A 14674-nucleotide genomic window follows, 5' to 3' on the forward strand; every position below is an offset into this window, starting at 1 on the left:
TCTTATGCTGCTTTATATTTCACTACATGTAATTATTGCTGCAATATATTTATGCCTGCAACTAATGATGATCTCAATGATTCATTAAAATGAATCTCTCGTCCTTTATGATGTCAGAAATATTTTTAAATAACAATCTCAATGTCCCCAAAAACCCAATGGGATGTCTTTGGTTTTGTCTGTACCAAGTATCCAAAACCCAGAGATGTTCAGTTTACAGTCACCAGAGAATAAAACAAACCAATCCTCACAAGCTTTTAGCATTTTCCACTAAAATAGTTTGAAAATATGCGCCTATATTACAGTAGTTACTAAATAATTTCCCATTGACTGACATAATCAGTGCAACAATGTAATGTTACCTCTTACTTTCAGATTAAGATCAATTTAAAAATACAGATATCAAACTGCACTCTTGAGATTGCCCAAAAATTATATAAAACTAAAATTCACTCACACTTGACCCACTACAAAAACTAAATTATTCATGGCTATTGTAGTTTCTATCATATAACTTTTAGCTGCAAACAACAGATAAGTAGAAGACTCAGTTTATAAGAAGCTGCTGAGTGAAATTCACATATTTGTTGAAGTGAAAGTGCTGAAGTGTTGAATATGTTGAAATGTCAGTTGTGCAATAATTTATGAGACTTGGAGGTTCAGGTGTGTATGTTCAGCTGATACTTCCTGTACATTCTGTTGCCAGTGGTTCAGTATTTTGCTCCACCGTTGAATAAAGCACGACTTAATGAAGTGAATACAATACATATATTAACTTCCAGTGGAGAATCCTCTCAGCACAAACCAACTCTGGGCTTGGTTTATTAAATACAAAGTTAGACAAGATGCATCAAATCCTTCAATCATGACTCAAAATGGGTCTTAGTAAAATACAACTGCCTTATAAAGTCTGTCACAATATTACAGTATCCAAAGTGAAAGCTGAAAATTAAAATTTTTAACAAAATAAAGCCCAAAAGACATTTAAATAGTGTGCTAAGTAAATATATGTCCCGATACTACAATAATATCAGTTTGGCGTTATAAAAAAACTGCAGACAAAGCTCTAGCAAAAGTCTAACTCACCTGATTCTTTTCAGCACTCCAATATACAATAATGTACATATTTTTGTAAACCCCCTTAATTTCAATAGATAATCTTGTTTACAAGTGCACCTGGAGGAAATAACATTGATATGCTTTCACAATAAATGACTCCCTTGTAAAAGAATGTCCTTAACAGCAAATCTATTTGTAGGTTTCTATCTATCAAGAATAAAGAGTGTGGACGATGACTGTACATATTTTACTCCTTTTCATTACAGCAATTACACATCAGGTCAAAAGTCCAGTGGCTAAAGCAGAGAGGACACATGCTGCACAGCTGTTACTCTCCTGTTTATTCCAAACTCAGACGAGCCCATCCTCCATCCTGAAGGGGCTCCAGCTGAGTCCCAGTTGTGGCTCTGGATTTGTTGGCTTCACTAACGAGTGCCGGGGGGTAGAGTGAGGTTGGCCATTAGCTCGTGAACAGACGCAAATATCGTACACTCACCTGAGAGGTGAAGAAACAAAAAGAAGGATATGGACAGTGTTAGCAAAGGCATTTGTAGAGAGTCTAGAAAAAATGAATTTGTTATGGCTTTGTCAGTACACCAGTTCAGTGTTCATTAGCAGGGAGTGCAGTCTCACCCTGTCTGGCAGGGTGCACGTCATTGAATCTCTTTAGGATATTAGAGACCATGAGCGCCGCAGCCCCAGAGGAACTGTGTTGTCTGGGGATATCAGCCTGCTGGGTGAGGCCTGTGGCCATGTCGTACACAATGGGTACAATAATGCTCATGGGCTCCTGGGGCACTGGGATACGCTGCGTCAGCTGCAACTGTGGGACAAAACAGACCATACACAGGGTGTGGTTGGTTAACGCATTTCAACTGATGTTACAGAGGTTTATGACATGGGCTAGTGAAGCACTACTGGGACTTACAAAGAAGAGCATCTTGGATTTTAGCACCACTGCAATGGTCCCAGGAGGGGCAATGGGGGGAGCACTGGGAGGAATGGTCAGGCAGAACTGGACGTTCCACTTCAGCTGTCCAGCCTGGTCGGGGAACTATAGGGAGGGAAATGAGGAGGACATATGTAAATACTTTCACACTTAGGCTGCAGCACATACATGAATAACAAAAGGAATAGTGTAATTCTACTATAGAGTCACAACAGTACATACAAATATTCTTACAAATAACCCTTCTACCCACCAGTTCAAGCTTCATGATGCGCACACAGTCCCTAAGGATGTTAGTGGGTGCCCCCAGCAGCTTTGTGAAGGCATTCAGAGTGTTGTATTTGAAGGGAGGACCAGCAACCTAGAAAGACGACAACAAAAGGCATTAAGTAGATTAGTATAAGTATGTGTTACTATGTGAGTGGACTAAAAGGTGCAAGCCATGATACCAATATAAGTGGGTGGTGTGACTATAATAAAAATAGGAATAAGAGATTGATACCAGCTATAACTGTCAAATTAAATATAAGAAAACATGGGTGTAATTATAATCAGTAGAGGAAAAGGTTTTCAGAGTGTTGTGTCCAGAAGTATGTCTTTAAATTTATGAATTGGACTTTTAAGTGCATGCTGCTATAACATACCCGTGTCTCAAAGAACTTCTCCAGCACCTGAAGCTCCTCCTGGGACCAGGGACCTGTATTTTCTGGAGTGACTTTAAGCTGCAACGTCTGGTAGTTTTTTGGGTTGAGAGCTACGCGGCACTTAAGCACATCTGTCTTGAACATGATTACTCCTGGCTCATTAGAGTTCACAATGGACAACTGCAGGAGGGATAATAGAGATTGTGAAGTGGGGAATTCAGAACAAATGGAATTTAAGAAAACAACAAACTAAAAGACACGAGTAATTTGGATTTGGGATGATTTTTTCAACACTCACGTTGGCTTCCTGTTGGATGATTCTCTGTAGGTGCCGTCTCATGATAACTGAGCCCAGAAAGCGCTCTAGAGGTGAGCAGAGGTAGCTTCCTGCCAGGCCTGGCACCAGGCAGGGGGTGGGTGAAGGTAGCAGAAGCACATGCAAGGCATTATGGGTGAGGATTGTAGGTATGGAGGCAGCCCAGGGGCGCTGAGGTAGCAAGCGAGGTGGAGGCATACTGGTAGGCAAGACTTGTGAACCTAAAACACAGAAACACACACATAATGTGTAAACATGGTGTTTTGAATGGTAATTGAAGTGGTTGCACAATGTCTTTAATAATGTGAAGGCATTCTGAGAAAACAGAACTTACTGGTCCCAGCTCGTGGAGAATTAGGGTCAGGAATCGGCGAGTGCAGTGAGGGGTTACCAGGAGACATGCCATGGATCCTTGCCCCAGGAGAAGGCCCTGAGACCTGGGGTGAGCCTGGCCACTGTCCTCTATGGCTGGGAGACACCATGGCGTATGGAGAGCTAGGGTCCAAAGCACCTGGGGAGAGACAGACATCAGCCATATAGCAACACTTTCTTAAAGACCAAAACACTCATAAATATACCACTGTGTGCCCACAATTTACAGGCAATTTGTCATATGCTTGCTTGTGTCTGTAGCAAGTAAAGGGTTTAACTGTAGCCCGTTCCAGCCCTTGCCCAGCAGAACAGAATTACTACTAGACCAGCATTCACCCGCCTGCTTACCGTGGGGACTGGCAAAGCTGGTTTGGCCCATGGCTATGCCCAAAGAAGACGGAGACGGGGTGGGCCCGAAGGGAGAGGGTGCCCTCAGAGCTCCGCTAGGGGAGCCAGAGGCATGGATGTTCCCTGTGCGCACACACACCAAACCAAAGGGCTCGTCAGACTCTCAGTTTGACAAGTTCTCCTTTAACCTCATGCACACTCACGTACACACATGCTAAAGCTGGGCAGAAGGGCTGCAGTCTCTGGTTGGTGGGCTGAGATGGCAAGAATGGAAGGAGCAAGACTAAATGCATGCTTTGTTCCCCCTTGGCTGTGCGGTGTGTGTATGCTGCATGATGAACATAACTGATCTCATGATTTCACAAAATTGAAATGGGCACACATGGTTGCTATTGCAACAAATGCAAAATCAGCAGGGAAATTGATGACAGTAATGTGATATTTTAAAAAGACTTGTTGGTCATAATGATCTACAGCAGCTTGACAAGCTTGGATGACACCAACAATACAGATTATCATTCATTCCAACATACATGGACAAACACCAGGTACTGGTGTAGGCTATTACCTGGTGACTGGGTGGGCATCATAGATGGTGAGGGAGTTACGTTAGCGTGGTAATTTGGTGGTGGTGAAGTGAGAGGGGGATATACACCTCCTGCTCCTCCTCTCAGCGTTTGTGTCGGCTGAGCTTGCAGCTGGTTCATCAGACTGTCCATCATGTCTACACCCACTGGTGAGGGTGGATTATCATCTTCATTGACGGAGCGTCTGCGAGCATCTTGATTACTATCTACAAACATGTTCAGGAATGTCTAGAAAGGGGAAAGAGAAGGACAAAGTTTAATGTAAAAGCTTTGTTGTGGAACATAAATAGTATCTGTGCTGCATCTATACAATCCAGTCACATTCTTTAGTCCTGCTCATTAGGAAAAGGCTCTTCCAGCTCTCAACACTCAGAATTTCAGAAGTATTGAGTATTAACTCCTACTGATAACAAGGCTCCAAGGGAGCAACCAGTGGATGCTGTTAGATGACAATTCAACTTTGAACAAAGCCATGATGTTTCTCTCATTTCTGGTCTCTATGCTAAGCTAACTGGCTAACGGTAGAAGCTTCATATTTACCGTTCAGATATGAGAGTGGTATTGGTCCTTATGTTTATCCCTTAACAATGAAAGAAAAACAGCATATTTCCCTAAATGTTTCTTTAACAGGTCACAATTTCTGGGTTTCGGTTGGACGACAACTGTTGTAACACTCAGATATATAGACAGCAGATGTGTCTGGGTAGGAAGCAGCAAAAATTTAAATGAATCTTGTCTCCTTTTCCAGAGAAGATCTCATTTAACAACATTACTATGCCTCTAAGCCTGTTATACCTTGAGTCCTGGAGCGGGGTAGAAGCCTTCTACAATCTTTGTGTTATCAAACAGACTATAGGCTCCGTCTCTGATGGCCACCACACCCCGACTGCGGCAGTAGATGTCAATGCAGTACATGTTTCGGAATGCCAGGCGGATGTGCGTGGGTGACTGGGGTAGGATGGAGAAGCACTGGTAGGCAGTGTTGGTGCGCTGGGTCAGGCCCAGCATGGGCACTGTTGGTAGCTTGTTAATTGCATTGAGAGGGGCCTGTGTGTCATAAAGCACCTGAGGAAGATGATAAAACAGAAACATGCTCAGGACTTTACACTGGAACATCACAATAACAATAGAGGATCAGAGAGAAAGATGTAAAAGTAGTGTTTTTAAGTATTTAGTGAGTATTTTTAGTAGCATAGTGCTAGTGCTATTGTGTACCTGCAGCAGCTGCATCACATTAGGGTTCTTGTTGAACATCTCCTGCAGCTGGTGAAGGATGATGTTATGGCAGTTGGAGCAGCCAGAGTTAGGACCCACAGTGCCCAGCGCAAGGTGGAAACGCTGGCTGCTGGAGTTCCACTGGATGGTGACAGAGCTGCCCTTGGTGGTGCCATAGCATAACACCAGCTTTCTGTAGTTATACAGCCGTACCTCAGAGAACAAGCTCAGGTAAGATGGCATCTCTGGAGGGTAAAAGTCACAATGTGAATTTTCTTTTGTTTGTTGTCCTTATTTTATTTCTGACCAGTAACAATGGCCAATTTAAAACCTGGCATTTTTTCCAAGAGCAATACATTCATCAAATTAAGCACAATCTCTGCTTTACAGATGAGCGTGCACATACCTGGCAGTGCACGGGAGAAGTTGAGAACACATTGGTAGAGCTGACTGATGGCATTCCAGTCATTAAGGAACGCCTCCACCACTTTCCGCCCGCCCACCGGCTCCGACAGAGGGTTTTCATATGTCAGGTACACGTGCCGTGTGGAGGCTAACAGAGGGCAGAGGGAACAGAGAAGTTTGCTTTAATGAAGGTTTCCCTTCTTCACATTAGGCCGTAAGTTCAGCTGAGAATGTAAAACATTCTGATGTAAGATGGTGTGCACCTTGCTCTTTGCTGTGTGTGCTATTGAGAGGGCAGTTGGCCAGAACCAGCTCAGCCACCCAGGTCCGGTTGTTTCGGCCCTGCAAGCGCAAGGTGGAATCCAGAAGGGACCTTTCTAATGCTTTCCTGGTCTCCTCTCCTACGCCTTTACAGGGAGGAATCCTGCAAAGTAAATCAGTTACAGTGTAGAGTCACAATGGTCTGTTAAGTTTATCATACTTTAAAGAAAGTTTGCATTTGACTGCCATTGCATATAAATGCATGTGGGTTTGTGACTGTAGTTATTACTTGAGTAGACGTATTGCATGACTGCTGCCATCTCCCTCCACTTGGACACCCTGGTTTGGGATCTCCATGTTGGACAGCTACTCAAAGACAGACAGAGATATGTATCACTAGCCTGCAAACACTGCCCTGGGACTGCCACACTGGATGCTTTTAATTACAACAGCACAGTGACAAACCTCTGTTCTGAGGCCAATGAAAGGCATGTTGGTGTCGCACATCGCCACCAGGTGAGCTAGCTCCTTGTTGAAGGCACACATTTCCCCAGACCGCCTGGGCTTCTTTGGCTCTTGGTCTACCTGCTCTCCAGATAGCTACAAAAAAGGAATATGATATTTGGCTTTATATATCTTCCTGAGGACATGTTTTTATGTTTTTTTCTAGCCATGTCTTACCAGACATGCAGAGGCTGACCAGTGCTATTAATAGCAGAATCTATTCTTGCAAAATAGGAAGTTAAAACACACATTCATCTGTCTGTGATTAATGAATTACTCTTTCTATAACTACTGACTACCTTTCTCTTAGTTCCAGGTCGGGCCCCCCTCCCTGTTGTAGTGTCCTGGACAAGGTGTTCTAGGTTGGGTTTAAAATGTTGCAGAAGCTGTGCACACATGGGTCCATCCTCTCCTTCCAGTTGAGACACAGACAGGAAAGAGTATTTGTACTGCAACGCAGTGGGACAGTTAGGCACTTCAAGCATTTCCACCACCTACAACAAGAAAGAAAAAGGAGGTAAGATGAGGCTGATAGGGAGACATATTAATGACTTTGAACTTTCTGAGTAGAATTATCTTCAAGCTATTTCAGTTTAGCCCCTTTTAGCAAAGTGTTGGGTGGAGAACTCACAATGTAGTACTGTGGAAGACGTGAGAGCTTGATGAAGAGTTTGTGTTTAGACAAGTTGCCAATGGGATGAGAGGCTGAATTGGAGAGGTGTAGAACATCAGTACACACAGTGGGAAGATGCTTCACAGACTGTCGACAACGCTGCTCCCCTAACCAGAACCTGGCCAGAGACAGAAAGAGCCTCTTAATGAAAGGCAGTCAAAAAGTGCCAAGCTGCACTACAGTGGAAAGTTGAGAAAGGCGCCACTTCATGAGTTTCACAGTTCAAGTGACAGTCAGGTAAGAGTCCTCTTGATTCCAGTAGATATAAAGCAGAGGTGTTTCATATATTTTAAACAAAATGGAGAAAACATTTACTAACTGTATGTTCACATTTACTAGAGGTAGACTTACTTCAGCTGCTGAAGCCAAGATATGATGCGCTTCATATCATCATTAATGGTCTTTTCAATGTCATCCAGCATGGACTGGTCTACAGGAAAAAAAAAACAAAAAAGAACACGCCAGTGTTTTATGTTCAGAGCTGATCGCAAACATTAAGCATAGAATCACAGAGAAACAAAGTATGACTTTAAATCCTCCCCGTCATATTACCAATGTCTTTATTAGAGTATTTATAAACACAACCTGAACAAAAAACATTACTAGTACCAACAGGATGGACAAACATAAAACAAAACCATTGTAAGTTAATGTTTCATACCTAATCCATACAACATGGGCTGGAACATCCCAGAGTGCAGGTCTACAAAAATGTGTAAACACTCCGAACGACCACAGGGCTCAAGTATTGGAATAACAAGTGTGGGTAAAGCGGTCTCGATGAATGCTGAAATAAACAAACAACACTTAGGTATCACTTTTCACTTTTCCATAGTGCAGATGTCTCAACACCATGATTCCAGTAAGTGAACTGACAGAATAAGAATAGGCCAATCATTTTAACTAGACATAAACTTTGGTGTATATTTTTAGCAGAGCACAAGGGCCCCATCACTTACACTTTACATGCATTAGAGAAGGAATTCTTATCAGCACCTGACATGAAAAGCTGTTACTTTAAAACTAAAAAAATCTGGAAGCCTGGAACTGCTGCTGCAGACAACACTGGGTTTGCTAAAATATCTAAGAATGTGCTGAATGGTTTCATTAAAACAACATAGAGTAAAAACATACAGTTGTCATTTGGGTTGCTGGTCTTTAGAATGGCCTTCAGCTCCTGTAGCTTCTGATGGGACCGTGCGTGCACACTGTCGATTAGAAGTTTCTCCACTGACAGATGGTCGATCTAGAGAAGGAGTGGCAGGCAACAAACATGATTAAATGAAACAATATTAGTACAAGCTATGCTCATGTGTGTTGGAATTATCAGAAAACACATCCACTTACCTTCATAGCTCTCTCCATTAATTTTGAGTCACAGGCAGGGAGAGGAGGTTCATGGGATATTTGCAGTGGTTTAGATCCATCTGATTCATCAATCCTGATAGTGACTTTATGTACTGACGCTGTACCTGTTTTTCTACCCAAAACCTGTTGACTAAAGAAGCAGCATGAAGTGTGGGTTAGTAGAGGTGTGAATGTATTAGAAATTATTTGTAAGACAATTCTACAGTATAGTGTAGAATTGTGCTATTGTTATTTGCAAGCATGTGTGCATGTCCGTTCATGTGAACTTAATTTAAAACCTTACTTCCAGACGCTGAGTGTGAGGTATTTTGCAGGCACATATCTCTCCTCCTGCACCAGATCTCCCCATCGCTCTCTGATCAGCATCAGAGTCTGAGAGTGGAGCACCTCTAGCTGCAGTGACAGACAGAAGGAGTCTGGAAACAACACGGTTAAAGAAAATACAGTGTGGGAAAATACTAAGACCAGGTGACTAGAGATACAGTATTATACACATCTTTCCATTAACATTCAACACACACTAACACACACATATCCTCATGCACATACACTTTGTTGGTAAAAGGGGTATTTGTTCCCAGCACAGACTGCTCTTTGACACTTGAAGCTGCACTGCTAGCAGTGGTGAGGAAAGGCAGAGCTGAGATGTACTGATTAGCATTGTGATTAGCACGATTGTGCTCAGATTAGTCTTTAGTGTTACTGTGAATGCTAACAAGCTCTTGTTTTACTCTACATTTTACCACAAACTAATAGTTGCTTGGCCTCTGACTGTCTAATCTGAGTAAATCCTCTGTTCCTTCTTATATACATGAGTTACAAGAATACAAATTTTAAGTTTTGATGCTGACATGATGATCCAATTGCACTTTGTAGAAAAAATTTACTTTGAAATTTTCCAAATGTGTGGACAAATTTTTAAAACTTCTCTTTCTATTCTGTGTCCACGGGTGTTGAAACACACATCTCCTAAGGAATTACACCTGACATGACGACAACGCTGCCCTTTCCCCATCAGTAACAAAAGGTGGCTGTGTTGTTTCAGAACTCATGAAAAAAAAGAGGGAGTTTGGAAGGATGCATTTCTGCAGCTGTGTTTCTCATTGGAATGCTGCACTCATCTGCTTGACTGGTCAATACTCTATATGCTCCAACACACACTCCCACCCTGCTGCAGTAGTTCTCAGCATCCTGGGATAAAAGCCAAGTGGTTGCAGGCAGTACATACACAAAATGTCTGTGTATGTGTGTAAATAAGCCAACAAAAGGATACGCAAACAGTTGTACATGTCCTGTAGAGGTTTCTCATCTGCACAAAGACGAGCCTGGACCAACTCATGGATGAAGTTCACCTGTAAACTGTGGACCAAGGCTCGGCCATCTGTCAATATTGGGGGAGAGGGGGTAGAGAATGGGAATAGGGTGACAGACAAAACAGTTGAAAAAATAATACGAATTAAGTACATTGTTACCCATTTTCATGTAGAGGAGAGCTTAAGTGCATGCCTTACCTCCAGTTTCTTTGTCCTCCACCAGAATCTCCAACTTCAGCAGCCTCCAGGGAATATCAGGGTCATCTCCCATCACAGTCAAGGTAGCCTCAAACTCTCCTTCCACACGAAACTTTACACGACCATTGGCTAAATAAACATGCACATGAACAAGAATACACTTGTCATTACCAATACAGTTACAAACTGTTAATGAAGAATTGCTACCAGTTAAAAAAAAACACCAGAGAGGGTTCGTGCAAGCTGCTTACCGACTGTGAGGTTTGCTAGCTGGGGTGGTAGGTCTGTGGTGACAAGGCGGTGTCGTAGAATTTGATTAAGCTGATTCAGAGTAGCCTGCTTCTCAGCTTTAGTAATAGGGTCTGGGGGAATGATTTTATCCTACAAGAATGGACACAAACAGCTGTACTGGCATACTGAACATACAAGGAAAAATGTTGTTTACACTATTTTTGATCTTTTAATATAAGTCTTAGCAGGCGAACAAGGATGTTTAACGAACTTACTCTTATACATGTGGGCAACCGTGGATATGACCCTGTAGTGAGAACATCAATGGCAAAGGGGATGGCAAAGCTGGGCAAACGCGCATGTACCAGGGCATCTCTGGCCAGTGATGCAAGTCTATCAGCTGTATCCACAAACAGGATGCTCTGTTGGTCCAGGAAGCTAGAAATCATCTGTTACCAAGGCACAGAGATAGGAGTAAGTTGATTTTGTTTTCTGATCGACACAAAGACATTTGGAGTGTATCATCTAAACCCACCCAACACAGAGTGATATTAGGAAGGTCAAATTACACATATTATTTTAATTAAAAGTGCAAAGAAGGACTTGTGCACCTTTTTAATCTTCAAAGACATCCTTGGTAAATTTCCTGTTTGCCCTAATGAAAAGCTTACTCCTGTGTCTAGCAGCTACCAGACCAGATCATTTACATGGATAACCTTCAGATTCCCTACATTCAGCTCAGAACTTGGTAAAAATGCATTATCTTATTATTCACCCAGGGCTTGGAAGAATTTAGCAGCGAATCTTTCTCTGAAATGCTGCCTTCAATTCAGACATTCAATGGAGTGGATTGAAATTGTTAAGATTTATCTCTCACTTGTCTGTCTTGAATTTGTTGTGTCATATGTGATTGTTATAATAACATAATAATAAAACAACATACCGCACACTTCTCAACTTTCCCTGCATTGCTTGCCCACTTCACCAGGGCTAGCAGACGCACAAATAGCTGCCTGGTACGACTGGCAAATTGGACAATCTCAATTTTCCTGAAAAAAAAAAAAACAATATATAAAATAACATCTTAACAGAACCGCTGGTTAACATAGTGAAGGGATAAAGACGTTTTTAGTGAAATCTAAAGAAACATACCTCTCCATGTCTGCTTTTCTAGGAAGTCTGGAAGAAAAACAAAATAAAGTTCAGTTAGTGCCATTGTCAAAGCTCTAAGATGTTAAGACATGCAGTTAGTGTTTACAGGTGCATCATATATAATGACGATAATTTTAATTTATGTAATCTTTCTTGCATAACTCATTTGTTTTCTTATAGATCTGTTATAGATGGTTTAAGTTAAAACATGCTGACAGTGTGTTACTGCTTTGATAACTTATTAGTAACTTGTACTAACCTAGAGTTAATGTTAGGAAACAGGCAATGTTTCTAGCCACCAAAATAAACAAACCCCAGCCAGACACTCTTAGGACCCCTGCAGTTTTACACCACAAACGAATATTGGTGACACATTTTAATGTCATATATTTGAATGGAATTTTCTTGTCAGTACAGGTTCATTCGTTAAATCTCAAAGATGTTATTAGGTGAAATGAACAGACTTGATTACAGTAGGTGTTGCCATCCTGTCACAGATGTGATAGGTCGAAAACAATGTAAAAACATAATTAATAACATATAACTTCTATCAATCGACAATTTTAAACCCCCTCTCACCGTAAGGGAAACCCTTAATATGTGCCATGTACTCTGTTAAGTCCTGATGAGCCCATTTGTTTTTATTTTAGTGTCTGGGAGAAGAGCATCGTTAGCCCGCCAGTTATCAGAGTTAGCTTCGAGGCCTTCGATGCTAAATGTTACTTACAGTTCCGCCAGCAGGGTAATTTCATGGTAGGTCCTCTGCAGGAGGAACTCGATTAGGAGGCTCAGTCGAACCCCCTGCGTGGCCGGGGCCCCGGGTGGTGGTGGCTGTGGACCCGAGACTACCGGACCTCCGAGTGGGACGAGCTGCCCATCTGAACCGATCTGCACCGGAGCCATTTTACAGTGAGTTAGCAGCTAGCTACAGCGAGGCACACCCTGCACTACAAAACCGACGGGAGCTGACTCTTTACGAGAAGGTTTTCTTCGCAATCTCACATTTCCTTCGTGAGATGGGTTTAGCTGCATGGACTTAGTTCCTTTGTTCGGCGAAAAACTCGGCAAAGACACCAGGTTACTTCTTCTTCTTCCTTTTTTTCTTCTTCTGTTATTTCCGGCCGACTAGACGTAAACCAAATAGGTTGTTACGGAGAAGACTCGGCGCCCCTCAGCCGACATCTTTGCTGTCGGAATGATCACCATAGAGCCGGGGCAGGAGAAAACCCAGACTGGAGTCTTGTGGAGCGAGAGTCATGGATGACTTCTGTTTTCCGTCAGGCCACCGTATCCTAGACTGGGGAAACTGGGGCCAAACAATTACTTTAATATCAGGCTTAGCTCGATGGCTATAGTCACATTTATTCATTGATCTGTTGCTCTGGTAACAGATCACACAATAACCTACGTTACCCTAGTACCCATTTATCTGTTACCCTGGTAGCAGATTGCACAATGTGTTACTCTGGTACCTGGTTACCTGTTACCCTGGTAGCAGACTACACAATGCGTTACACTGGTACCCATTTACCTGTTACCCTGGTAGCAGACTACACAATGCGTTACACTGGTACCCATTTATCTGTTACCCTGGTAGCAGACTACACAATGCGTTACACTGGTACCCATTTATCTGTTACCCTGGTAGCAGACTACACAATGCGTTACACTGGTACCCATTTATCTGTTACCCTGGTAGCAGACTACACAATGCGTTACACTGGTACCCATATATCTGTTACCCTGGTAGCAGACTACACAACACGTTACCCTGGTACCCATTTATCTGTTACCCTCATAGCAGATTGCACAATGTGTTACCCTGGTACCTGGTTACCTGTCACCCTGGTAGCAGATTACTCAATGGTTACCCTGGTACCCATTTATCTGTTAGCTATCCTATATTATTTGTATATTAATAACATGGTTATTTTCAGGTACACCCTGGACAGATACAGATTATACAGTTTGATTGTAATATGTGACGAAAGAAAGCAGCATGTCACTTTTAAACATTATGGCATGACAAACCGAAACAGCTGCTGAGTAATTGTTTTATAATTTATTAATTAACTAATTGCTCTAATGACTAACTATGTGACTAACTATAAGGTCAGATTTTACATATCTTTGGGGTTATTTTGTATGACATCATATTTTAAAACTAGGCTATAAGCCTATTGTTTGTCTTCAGGGTGGGAAATCCTACTTTCCTCCTACTAAATCCTACTAAGACATACCACAATTGGTGCAGAAAGAACTAAATACAGGATTGGAGTTTGGTTAACTGATTTCTTTGCTGGATCATGCTGTACCTATTATCCTTCTTTTTGCTTTTGACTCATTTGTGGAGTATGTTTGGAGATTCAAGATTTTCTGTCTTTCCGTTACTAGTATTTCCTCTTATCATAGAATAACCATTTTATAAAGCAGCAGACAACACTATATAGGCAGTAAAAATATAAATAATATGCAAAACGATGTTCACAGAATAAGCTGTGGTTGTGAGTGTTCTATATTTGCAATTATCTAATTTACTGACTTCCTTTGATGCTATCTTAGTTGCATTTTTGGTCGAGATGATTCTGTCTTAAGGGTCCTGTGTAGCAAAAATGCCTCAAAGCTGTCTCTTTAATAGATACATAAAGCCAGCAATGCTACAGACATCTCATCTTAGGAGAGGGGCTTATATAGTTCCCATAGGCATCCACCACCCTGGGGACTTCCAAAGGTGGGGGAGTATTATGTATTTGTCTGCACACAGAAGGACACAACACATTGGGTGTGGCAGAAAAGACTGACAAACAATATAGAAGCATTTTAAAACAAGTAGCTTGTTTTGAAATCAAATGCAAGTGCAATCGATAAAGTATTATTGTCTCTCAGTGTTGCCTGAAACCTCCAAACACTATAATTTAATGCTACAGCTGCAAGAAAACAGAATATATATGATTAAATATAGAAACAAACTTTTATGAAATTATTATTAATACAATGAATTATATGAAATGCAGGGCTGTTGTAAAATGTTACATTGATCTATACTGGTGTTTGCATTTTTCTAGCACCTATTCAGCAA

At 41.8% G+C, this 14674-nt stretch overlaps 1 protein-coding gene across 2 annotated transcripts; it reads right to left on the reverse strand.

Annotated features, from left to right (window-relative positions):
* Window positions 1–848: 848 nt before the first annotated feature.
* On the reverse strand, window positions 849–12817 carry med14 (mediator complex subunit 14). 2 transcript variants are annotated; one of them, XM_026295929.2, is made up of 29 exons: window positions 12323–12817; window positions 11596–11622; window positions 11387–11492; window positions 10719–10892; window positions 10464–10593; window positions 10213–10341; window positions 9975–10082; window positions 8985–9117; window positions 8681–8831; window positions 8468–8579; window positions 7995–8120; window positions 7685–7763; window positions 7292–7451; window positions 6960–7154; window positions 6622–6756; window positions 6446–6522; window positions 6159–6319; window positions 5897–6043; window positions 5491–5735; window positions 5071–5340; window positions 4257–4503; window positions 3689–3811; window positions 3303–3479; window positions 2951–3189; window positions 2653–2832; window positions 2262–2369; window positions 1988–2113; window positions 1693–1882; window positions 849–1555 (listed from the first exon to the last, which is right to left on the reverse strand). In XM_026295929.2, the coding sequence occupies exons 1-29, from the start codon at window positions 12496–12498 to the stop codon at window positions 1485–1487; spliced, it is 4302 nt and encodes a 1433-aa protein (XP_026151714.1). In that variant the 5' UTR covers window positions 12499–12817; the 3' UTR covers window positions 849–1484. The 2 variants fall into 2 exon arrangements, with proteins under 2 accessions (XP_026151714.1, XP_026151716.1); XM_026295931.2 differs by lacking the exon at window positions 3689–3811 and having other exon boundaries at window positions 12323–12816.
* Window positions 12818–14674: the final 1857 nt, after the last annotated feature.

This window comes from Mastacembelus armatus, chromosome 21 (assembly GCF_900324485.2).
Source record: "Mastacembelus armatus chromosome 21, fMasArm1.2, whole genome shotgun sequence".
Classification (NCBI taxonomy): Eukaryota; Metazoa; Chordata; class Actinopteri; order Synbranchiformes; family Mastacembelidae; genus Mastacembelus; species Mastacembelus armatus.